General features: G+C 45.4%; 1 protein-coding gene across 3 annotated transcripts; it reads right to left on the reverse strand.

Moving 5' to 3' along the window:
* Positions 1–3,476: 3,476 nt before the first annotated feature.
* Positions 3,477–11,556, reverse strand: ciao2a (cytosolic iron-sulfur assembly component 2A). Of its 3 annotated transcripts, XM_040038750.1 has the most exons (5): positions 11,305–11,556; positions 9,580–9,744; positions 7,270–7,319; positions 4,707–4,752; positions 3,477–3,811 (listed from the first exon to the last, which is right to left on the reverse strand). In XM_040038750.1, exons 1-5 carry the CDS (start codon positions 11,426–11,428, stop codon positions 3,711–3,713), a joined length of 486 nt encoding a protein of 161 aa, XP_039894684.1. In that variant the 5' UTR covers positions 11,429–11,556; the 3' UTR covers positions 3,477–3,710. The 3 variants fall into 3 exon arrangements, with proteins under 3 accessions (XP_039894684.1, XP_039894686.1, XP_039894685.1); XM_040038752.1 differs by lacking the exon at positions 4,707–4,752; XM_040038751.1 differs by lacking the exons at positions 3,477–3,811; positions 4,707–4,752 and adding an exon at positions 4,761–6,904.
* Positions 11,557–11,611: the final 55 nt, after the last annotated feature.

Consider the following 11,611-nt stretch of genomic DNA (forward strand, 5'->3'; position numbering starts at 1 on the left):
AAGCAAGCCCTGGTCACATGACCTCAGGGACCTGCTGGGAATGTATGGATGCAAAAGTTCACTTATATATGTTGGTGTTTGTCCATGCAGGGCCCTGAAAGTCAAGGTCAAAACCTTAAAGTGGATCCTGAATTTAACGGGGAGCCAGTGCAGCTGAATCAGCAGGGGTGTGACATGGGAAAACTTGGAGGACTTGGTCAGAAGCTTTGCAGCAGCGTTCTGAACAACTTGCAGACGCTCCAAAGAGGCTTTACATAAACAAGTAAACAAAGAATTACAATAGTCCAGACGAGACGAGACTGACATGTGCAAAGACAATTAATTCTACAAAGAAATTGATAAACTTGCTGAAAAGTAATAATAAGACAACATCAATGAAGACATCCACAAATTTAACCATTTTGAACATTTTAAATTTCATCATCATTTAAAATCAGTAGCTATCGTTAAATATCGTTTTAAACAGAACTGTTTTAAAATAGTTTCTAAAAAACATCAGAATATTTTTGTAATTATGTACTTTGTATGTTTTATAAATACTATCAAAACTAAAACAAAATTAGATTCACAATTTAAAACATATAGAAACTTTTTGTATTATTGCGATGGTTTTGTAAATCTCATAAATGTGGATGCTGCTGCTTCTGCCGGAGGCTTCTTCCTGTTAACAGGGAGTTCTTCCTCCCCACTGTTGCCAAAGTGCTTGCTCATATTGTTTGGCTTTTTCTTCCTTATATTGTTGTAGGGTCTTAACCTTATAACACATATTTTAGGCAACAAAAATGTATTTAATTCCAACCCCCTCTTCGGATTTCCTGCCCACTCCACCATGTCAGTCCTGGAAAAGAACAAACCTGGAAATGCCCCTGATGAGGCAGACTTTTAGCTTTTAAAGCATTTTATGCAGTGCACGAAGTTTGAAAGGAGGACGAGAAGATCACACGGGAACATCTGAACATTCATGTGATGATTCTCAAAATGCCTTCATCATAAAATGTCCATTTGAATCCTGAAAGCACACTGGGAAGCATCAGCACTGAGCAGCCGGGGTCGTATTATGGTGAGTCCTTCATGCTTGCCAAGAGCTGCACACACCGTTAGGAAAGCGACAGAGGACACTCAGAGACTCCTGAATTCAATCTGTGGGATCATTCTGCTACATGGAAGATACAAGTACAACTTAACCAGAGGGAAGCTTTAAAAACCTGATTTTGGGGCAAAGAGAGGAATTTTAACCATCTCTATCCTGATGACTCTATTGCTTTAGGTAAAGAGCCAAAAGCATTATTGATGCCTGAGAAGTCCATCGGCAGTAGACTGCAGAAAAATGACATTTCAGGCTTTATTCTGAGTGTGATCGCCTCTTTTCACCGTTTCTTTCTTTTCACCTTTGTGTTCCCCCCTCATCGTCTAAACTTTCCATTCTTGAGAGGAAGAGAAAAACAGCAATCGGTGTTCAGTCCTGGTAACAACAGTGTGGTGGCTGTGAGCGGTCGGTGTGAGGGGATTTGAAGAGGTCTAAAACCTCCTCTGTGTTGTTGTTGTCAGCCCTTCAGCTGCAGAGCTCAGAAAGTGCCGTCTGCAGCCAAACAACGAGCCTGAGCAGCCTGAGGACCTCACAAACCCACACACTCACTCTGACGTCAAAAGGGCTGCTTCTTAACGAGCATCAGCGGAGTTTAAAGCCGCGATGAAAACGTCGACCAGTCGGCCCTGATTGTTCAGATCTGAGGTCCTCAAATAACACAGCTGTATAATTATCATTTTACATCCTCTCAGGATCTTCACCCAAGACCAACAGCGCCCCCAGCAGCTGATGCAACATCACTGCAGTGGAAAAAACACAGTTTTCACACGCAGGTCCACCTGAGGGGAGGCGCTCAAGTTTGAAACAAAGAGTTGTGCATTTATCTGGTTTTATTGAAGCTTCGACAGGTGTGGACCTGTCTGAGGATGAACTTCAGCTGGGCTGTACTTTCATGTAACATCATTCGTACCACAACCTGGTGCAGCGAGCCAGTGCAACCTTTATTTAACCAGGTTATTAAGAACACCCTTTTTCTGGGATCAAATCTGTTGAGGAAACTGAAGTAGAAGATGGAAAGATTGCAACAGTTTGCTGGCGACATGTCACCCCCTGGTGGCCAGAGTTGTAGTTACAGTTTGAGGGTAATTATGAGAAGTTTCTGGAGCGTTTTCAGTGATTTTAGCTGCCAGTGGTGGTTTTTCAGCACAATTACTTTTATTATTATTATGCAGTAAAAAAGAAAAAGCTGTTGTCTCATTAGTACCCGACAGCAGCTGGATCAGTGCCCAGTATAAGGGTGAGATATTTAGTACAGGAGTTGGGCTCAGATGTCGCTATTGGTCGAATCGATCCTACGAGCCAACTTTAGAGCCTCGCTGTTGTCCAGCACTTCCTGTCTGTAACGGCGGCTCTCAGCTGTAGCTTTGCAGTCGTAAATGAAACGATTCATCTGCTCCGTGCTTCACTAGCAGCTTTGCATGATATGCAGTTCAAAATAATCCCTTAGCTCACACTGAGCCTCTGTGCGGTCGTTGAGAAACTCCTGTGAAGGTGAAGATTTTTCCCAAACCAGGAAATTTAGTCTTGCAACTGTGAAAGTAAACCTTCATCTCTGTTTTTGGACGTCATGTGCGCCGCGTTCTTGTTTGTGGCTGGTGTTTGTTTCTGACGGACTGATTGGTTGGGATGATATCGACACCCGCTGCTTTGGCGTGCTCTCGGCAGCACTTGAGAGAATGTTGACGACTGAGATGTTTATCAATATGAACTTGGAAAAAAAAAAAAAAAAATGCCTGCTATTAAAAAAAAAAAAATACTCCTGTACATGGGAGATCTTTCAGTTCTGGCTGCTCCACCGTTCTCTGTGACATCACAAAGTTCCAGGAATAGAAAAGCCTGATAAAATGAGTGAGTGCAGCCTGACCCATCGGCTCACAGGGCTGTACATACACTGAGCTCATTATTACAAACTTTGATCAAGTTAATATGAAGGAACGGGAGATTTATGACAGGAAACAAGAACAAAACGAGGAAAACAGGTCCACTTTTAATCTAATTTTATTGCCTGGTTATTTACTAAATTAGATTTTTACATCTTACTCATTAAAAATAACGACCCCCTCAGATAAATCTTGATAAGTGCATTTAGAAAAGGACAGGCGCCAAAAAACAACCATTACAAGAGAAGCTGGAAACATCTGTGCGTCTCTCTCTTCTTGTATATAAAAGGAGGTAAAGCCACAGATTCTGATTCTCCACAGAACGACCCAGTCTGCACGATGACATGGAAGTAGGACAGTCTCTGTTTGCCCCACCCACTTCCGCCTGCAGCATCTTGCGTCGCCTTTAGCAGACGACAGCGAGGAAACGCTGCCGCTCAGGGAGAGTCCCTCCAGCAGGGAATGATGAGAAAGTGAACACACACACACACACACACACACACACACACACACACACACACGCACACACACACACGCACACGCTGTTTGACTTCAGCCTCTGACTCTTTATGGCTCAGAGTTCCCCGTAAGGAGCCTCCAAAACAAAACCCCAAATCCCCCCGACACGGTCCGGCGAGCCAACACGAGGCTCCGCCTTTAGGCGAGCGTTCAGCAGTCCTCTGAGTGTAATTTTCAGGCACTATGGACACGCACACACACATGCACACACACGGTCCAAGCAGTCAGTCGTCCGGCTCGGTGACACACTGCTCCACGATCTCTCTCAGGTTGGGGTTCTCCATGGCGGCCGCCACTCGCTCCTTGTCGTTGATCTGTTTGTTAACTGAGACAAAAACAGAGACGACACAAACGTTCTGACAACTGGACCACACCGGAAACCCGCACACGTGCCACCCCCTCCTGTAATGTTTGAGCTGGAATAAGCTCAGAGAGCGCTGCTTAGCTCCAACATATCATCTCATTGAGGGGTGTTCCTCAGGGCTCCATTCTAGGACCTCTGCTGTTGCTCCCAGCTCGGGTTTATCTCAGTCTTTGTAAAGATTTCACCACATTTCTGAGTAACTCGGAGCTGGATCAGGTATCAGCGTCAGTGGGATCAGTGCTGTGGTTTCAGATTCAGGGTTTTAATGCTTAATGACAGCATGTGCTCTGAACCACTTGCTCATGGCTGTGCTGTAATGTTCATGCAGCGTTTTAGCCTCTTGTCTCCGCACTTTATTGCTCTGTGGGGATTTTTAGCTCTTCACTCTCACCTGTTGCTGTATTTTGTCAGTTTGCTCCCTTTTTTAAAAGTCGTTCATGTAACTTGTCAGTACAGATAATGTCTTGATATTATTATTATTTTTTTTTATTTTTTTTTATCTTGCACTGTCTACATGCTAATACCTTTACACGTTGAGCACTTTAATCCCATAGTTCTTAAGTTTTGTGTAAATTAAACCTAAAGACGGTCAAACTAATAGTAACCATAGGAACCTGTGCAGAGCCGGGGTAGCATGTGACTAAAACAGTAGGACAGGGTTAGGAGCAAAGTCAGACGTGTAAAGTAAATACCATGAACGTCTTGGCTTCTAGCAGCAGATTCAGGTAAAAGGCAATCTGTAGTTTCTAAAAGCTCAGATCCTTCTGAACCCCTGCTGTCTTTGCTGAATACGTCTAGCTGCATGTTCCACACAATCCATGAAAATGCCTTTCAAAAATAAATGAGGCAGACTTACTATCTTCTTCAGTAGAGTGTGTTCCTTCCGAAATGTAAATTTCCAACTGAGAAGGCAAAGAAAAAGAAGCGTTGTTAACGGGCTGCTTGTTTCAGAGTCATTTATCCAGCTTTTATTCAGTTAACAGAGGATTTGAAAGCCCGGCTCTGCATAAAAGCGAGAAACACAGAGGAAGGTGGTTTAGGATTAGAAACTCGGAGAGCAGAAATAAAGCAGGATTCCTGCGCCTCAGAGAACAACAGACTCCATTCATCATTTAAAACTCAACTTTGAAACGTGAACGCTGCTCAGAGTGTGATAAAACTGAAATCTGACGGTGCACAGCGTGAACCCTCGATGACTGAGACCGCTCTCAGATGACTGGTTTCAGTGATAGGACTTGGTCCCCAATGGGCAAAGAAACGCTATCATGTGGCAGGAAGACAACGCTGGAAACTAACAGAGCTTTGGCCAAGAGAACATCTGGGGCCGGTGTCCTGCAGGTTTTAGATCTCACCCTGGGTCAACACACCTGAATCACATGACTTCATTACCAGGCCTCTGGAGAACTTCAGGACATGTTGAGGAGGTCATTTAGCCATTTAAATCAGCTGTGATGGATCAAGGACACATCTAAAAACTCTTTTAGCCTCTGTCGGGCACTGCTAGCCTCTGTAGGCACTGTTAGCCTCTATCGGGCACTGCTAGCCTCTGTCGGGCACTGCTACCCTCTGTTAGCCACTGTCGGGCACCGTCAGCTATTGTCGGGCACCGCTAGCCTCTGTTAGCCTCTGTCGGGCGCCGCTAGCCTCTGTCGGGCGCCGCTAGCCTCTGTCGGGCGCCGCTAGCCTCTGTTAGCCACTGTCGGGCACCGCTAGCCTCTGTTAGCCACTGTCGGGCACCGCTAGCCTCTGTTAGCCACTGTCGGGCGCCGTCAGCCTCTGTTAGCCTCTGTCGGGCGCCGTCAGGCGCCGTCAGCCTCTGTCGGGCGCCGTCAGCCTCTGTCGGGCGCCGCTAGCCTCTGTTAGCCTCTGTCGGGCGCCGCTAGCCTCTGTCGGGTGCCGTCAGCCTCTGTTGGGCGCCGTCAGACACTGTCGGGCACTGCTAGCCTCTGTTAGCCACTGTCGGGCACCGTCAGCCTCTGTCGGGCGCCGTCAGCCTCTGTCGGGCGCCGTCAGCCACTGTCGGGCGCCGTCAGACACTGTTAGCCTCTGTCGGGCGCCGCTAGCCTCTGTCGGGCGCCGTCAGACACTGTCGGGCACTGCTAGCCTCTGTTAGCCACTGTCGGGCACTGCTAGCCTCTGTTAGCCACTGTCGGGCACCGTCGGGCACTGTTAGCCTCTGTTAGCCACTGTCGGGCACCGTTAGCCACTGTTAGGCAACATTAGTGAAACTTTTTTTGAAGTGGATGCAACTTTCTCGGACTCGAACACTAAGTGAATAAACTCTCACATGATGTGAGAATGAAATCAAACTGATAATGAGAAGAACAGACATGAAAAGTGTTAGCTTATAACCAGCTGTTGTTGTTATTTAACCAGTGCTCGTCAGGCTTGTCTAATCTGCCGGTAAAAAGTAATTAGGACAACATCAGGAATAAATGAGCATGTTTATGCACTTTTCATGTGTTACCTATTAATTATACGTTTAACAGAATGTGAGTTTATTTTTCGTGAGAATCAGGAAGAGGATTAAATACCAATAATACAAATATGAGTTTTTGTAGCAAATAACCTGAAATAATCACTCACTGTATTTTTAATGTTCCTGTGTGGTTTGGATTAACTGCTATGCAAACAGTCAGTGAGAGCTTCCTGCAGAAATCAGGCTCCATTAAACAAACTTTTCATTACCCTGATAACTTTTTCTGCCAGTGTGAAGCTGCTTTGTCCAGCACTGCTGATTAAAATCACTCCTCTAATTAAGAGGCTACTCGACTCGTTTGTAATGCAGCTTTAATGATGAAGCTTGCAGCTCTCCACCTGCCTGCACCCTCTCCGGTCTGTCTGATAGCAGTCCAAGAACTCCTCGATCTCTGATGCTGAAACCTCTCCAACGAGCTCATGAATAAACCGCTAACGGGCTGCCAAGGCCAGCGGAGGGTTCGTCGACAGCGGTATTCCTGCCTCCGTTTCTCCGAGTGCCGCTCATTGATGTGTTAATGACAGAACAGCTGTGTCTGTCCAGGAAGCTTCGACTCCTCCGCTTCCTTTTGTTCTCTGTGGGAACGTTCAATTTGTTTTGTCACGTCTGAGTTTGGAAGGCAGTTCAAACGTCTACGCACACAAAAACAGCACCGGGTGAAACTTCTATAATTATATTGCTAGATGCTCTATACAGAAAATGGCTGAAAGCAAAGGTGTCATTTGGCAGAGGTCAGCTGACCACCTTGTTGTGGCATCACTGAGAAGCGGGTGCGCATTTTAACCTAGACCATGACGAGCTCCGCCTAAACCCTGACCAAAAGTAGAAAGTGGGCGGGGGAAAAGGTGATGCTAATTGCTAAATACAAAGGTTCAAATCCGGGGTGAAAATGTGTCATCTGTGGTTTGGGTGCAGCGACTTATGTCACGCTGAAACTCACCTTGTGTTTAAACGGCAAACATCGCTGGAGCTTGACTTGTAAGCACAGGCCTGCAGACACAGAAGAAGCCCATCAGACACTGACGAAGAGCAACGTTAGCAGCAGATTAGACGAGTGTGTGTCAGAGTTTACTGATGAGGAAAACAGCAAACAGGAACATCAAACATGAGAAGAAGCACGTGCCATAAAAACTAAGGCACTGTGTGTGTGTGTGAGCATGTGAATGAATGTGTATGTGTCTGTGTGTGTCTCTGTATACATGACTTCCTGCCACACAATATATGCTTACAACTGTTTAACCACATTTCCTGGTTATCCAAAGGTCATCTCCCCACACCTGTATACAGCTTAACTTTAATGGTTCACCATATACAAGCATAGGGGAGCCCCTAAATGGCCGGGGCTGAACATCCTTCACAAGATAAGGAAATCTGTAGTTGTGCCTGTAGTTAAACATTACGGCCCCCCCACCATTCAACAGGCCGGGGAGGAGAACAAAAGAATATCTAAACATGCCGTTTAAGAAAAGGTTTACAAACTGAAGCACAACAGTGACAACATTTAACAAAATCACTCCAACAACAATAAACACATTGTGAGAGCAGCCTCCCATTCAAAAAGAACCAACTTCTGCCATTAGCTGCTAAATTAATCATAGTCCCACAGTGATGTCTTCAGCTGCCACAGCATATGTTGGGTTTTATATAGTCTGTCTTGAAGTAGATTCACTCTGTCGCTCCGACAGTTTGATAGAAATAGGAAAAGGAGCTGGAGCGGGCGATAAAACATCCAAAAATGGAGCCACAGCTGTGGGCCAGACCCCCCCACAGCTGTGTTAAAAGACTCTCCATGATGCAGCAGCGCTGTCTGGTTAAAACTTTATTTGCTTTTGCACGCACACTCACACACACACACACACACACACACACACGAGATCGCTTTGAGCTAAAAGCGAGGCGCTGGTTATTTCCTGCTGCTCATGACATGAAGAGCGTCCTCGGGCGGACTCTGTCACTGCAGCGCCGCCGCTGTGAGGACGTCCAGAATAATAAGTACGAGCTCTGTGGCCTTACAGAGGTGATGGAGAGACTGGACTGTGATTAAAAGGGAAACAAACTTCTAATTAAAATAAATCAGGTGGTTACGACCCCGTTGCACAAGAATTCAGCGATGTGCAGCTCTCATAAATATTCATGTTTTATTCCCAACAGAAGAGAGAAAACAAATCAAATGTTTAAACTGAGACTTTTACTGTTCTCCATGGAAGAGAGGAACATTTTGTAAGAAGGAGAAGCAGCGGGGCAGCTCGCTCTCTGAGCACGAGGCTGTTTTCTACATGTTCATTTGTTTTCTTTGCTCTTATTAAATCTACTTTAACAAGTTTGCAGATACGGGCAGTGTGACAGAGGTTTACTCTGATTACACAAACTGTATGCAGGACTAAGTAGTATTACATAATATTATACTGCAGTATATTTCTGACCAACCTGACGACACTTACATACTTTGAAATCTGTAGACAGTACTTTCTATATGGTGACAACACACAGCACACCTGTAAGAATCATGGAAACTAACCTGACCCTGCTCTACCTGAAGCCCTGACACAGTGTATCCAGCTACGCGTCCACAGACAGAATGACACCAAACACAGAGCGGGTCACCTCGGCCGAGGTAATCGGGTCACTGGCAGCAGGTCAGTAACATGTCTGGGAATAAAAAGAGTGTGAGAAGGAAAGACGAGCAGAGGTTCACAATCTGCACAAAACTACGTCGAGCAGCTGCTCTCTTTGGCTCACAGACATTTATGCGCTGATGTAAAAGACGAGCGGACGCCGCAGTGAGAAACACGTTCCTGCCATCAGATTCAAAATGAGCTCATTGTTTTATCATAGTGGTTCATTTTCTCAGTTTAAACACTGGACACATGTCTCTGTGCTCCAGGAGATAAAACAGGAGTTTATGAGGTTTGCAGTGTTACTTACACTGCACACGGCATCCCAACTAACAGCTTCTGGGGTGGATCACAGACTCTTGTGTGACTGGTGGTTGTTTGAACTTTTTAGTTCCTGATTGTTTTTAACTCGATTTCATTTTTAAGTGTTCAGTCTTGTCTTTAGGCTCATGTTGATCTTTCACTCTGGTTTCTTTTTGTTGAAGCTAAGATTCGTTTTTCAAATGCGGCTCCTCCTGTAAGCGTCTCCTGCAAAGATTTTCCATAAACCTTAGAAATAGATTATCTGGAATATTTTGAGTTGTCCTCCTAACAGGAGCTGAAATAACTCAGACCTGGTTCAATCATCGACTCACCGATCAGCGTAGCCAGGGAGCAGTGGGGGACGGTGGGGGAGAACCTGATGATGATGAGGTACTCGTCTTCTCCGAGCTCCTGCACCTCCACGCACTTCTCCGTCACCACCTCCAGCTCCTCCAGGGTGTTGGGCTTCTCTGGGTCACGGATCGATTTGATCACATCTGATGGAGGGCAGAAAAAGAAAACGTGAGTCACATGACGGCGAGATTAAAGTGAGAAAACAGGCAAAGCCTCGTGTTTGAGGATCAGCTGAAACAAACTGAGAACGATACGAAGAGTCCAAGAAATTCTGAGTTTTTCCTGCTGCAGAGCAGACCTGTAGGAAGGTGACTGTGAAGGAAGTGAGTCTCAAGACTGTCAGGCTCAGATATATACATACACCCCCACGAATGTCAGGTTAAATGCCTCTTAGCAAGATGCACCTCAACCACATGTTTTTGTATCCATCAACCAGCTTCTGGCACGTCTGGCTGATATTTGACTGCTCTCCTTTGCTGAATCAGTCGAGTTCGTTTAAACTGGTCCACAAATTTTCAGGGGTTTGAAACGCTCAATGCTAAGCCCAGTGTTAGCCTGCTTTTTCCAAAACCAGTTCTGATGTGTTTGAGATCGTTGTCCTGTTGGAACTCCTGACTGTGTCCCCGTTTCACCCGGCTAGCTGCTCATTTGAGCTGAGGGGGACAGTCTGGGTCTCTCCCAGACCTCAGTGGGGACAGATCTGAGTAACTTGTGTGATCTTGGATCCTTGCTCAGAAACGGCTCAGAGAGACTTTCCCAACTTGTGTAAATCTGCACTTCTGCTTTTCAGATCTTCACTGAGATGGCTGGACTTTCCCGTTGTTCCCAGTATTGGTCAATCCAGTGAATGCTGTCAAACAAATCCTTTTTATGCTGCAGAGAGAATCTGTAATTAACCATGATCACTAATGAGAAGCTAACAGGCCTCGGCCAAGTTTAAAGACATTACAGAACCTCCAACATCATTTATCACAAGCTTTCAGCATGTGCACGTAAACATCAAAATCAATTCAGACTTGAGCACCCAGATCCTGTTTTTTAAAACTGTCCATCCTGGAAGAAGAACCGTTCAAAGAAATCATTAAAAGCCCAAAATGACTGTGAGGTTCAAGCCTGTGACGAGTGGATGGAAACTTCATGTAGTTTTACTGAGGAGGACAGTTAAAAATAGGTCAAATGTTGAGGGTAAGTTTTAATTCTCTAACCTTTTCCACATGTTTAACCAGACAAATCTTTTCTTTCGTCGCACCAAACTCCAGTTCAATAATCTCACATTTAACTTAATCTTCAACAGTTTACGTTTTTACTACTAATCTATAACACCTGCTAAAGCTCATTACACGGTCGACACTTCGGCGCGTGATTTAACTCATTCACTGCCATTGACGTCTATAGCCGTCAATGGCAGTGAATGAGTCAATGGGTTTAACTCATTCACTGCCAATGGCTGGCAGTGAATGAGTTAATCATCTGCGAGCAAAACTGACAGAAAACTCTTACTCAGATAGTTTTTCTTACAGTGTGGCGGTAGTCATCACTGACTGCATGTATTTAACATTATTTACAGTCGTTGGTATTTATTGTCAGTATCCTGGCAGTGGGTTTACAGACTTACAGTACGTATACAGGTTAGCTGACAGTGCAGTAGAGCCCTGTTTATGAGACCAGAGCCTCCATTAGCCTCCATTACCGGCTGAACGTACCGTACACTTCTAACGCTTTCTCCTCCATCTTTTTGGCCCTCGGGGCATTCCAGTTGTCCGTCAGTCCGGAGAACTGTAAAACCTTCGTGACAGTTAACGACACGAGGCTCAACACTGCTTCCATGTTTTAGAAAACGCCATAATAAACGGGACCTTTCGCGGTGACTTTGGCAGGAAAGCTAAGAGACAGCCGTTAGCGTACAGCAGCGCGCCTTCAGCAGATCTCTATCTGCGACAATGGAACCAATCAGCTACAGTTAGCATGAGCGCTAACTGCTAAACTGTATACAGATCGGCGGTGTTAGTC

This window comes from Simochromis diagramma, unplaced genomic scaffold (genome assembly GCF_900408965.1).
Source record: "Simochromis diagramma unplaced genomic scaffold, fSimDia1.1 OVJJ01000366.1, whole genome shotgun sequence".
Lineage (NCBI taxonomy): Eukaryota > Metazoa > Chordata > Actinopteri > Cichliformes > Cichlidae > Simochromis > Simochromis diagramma.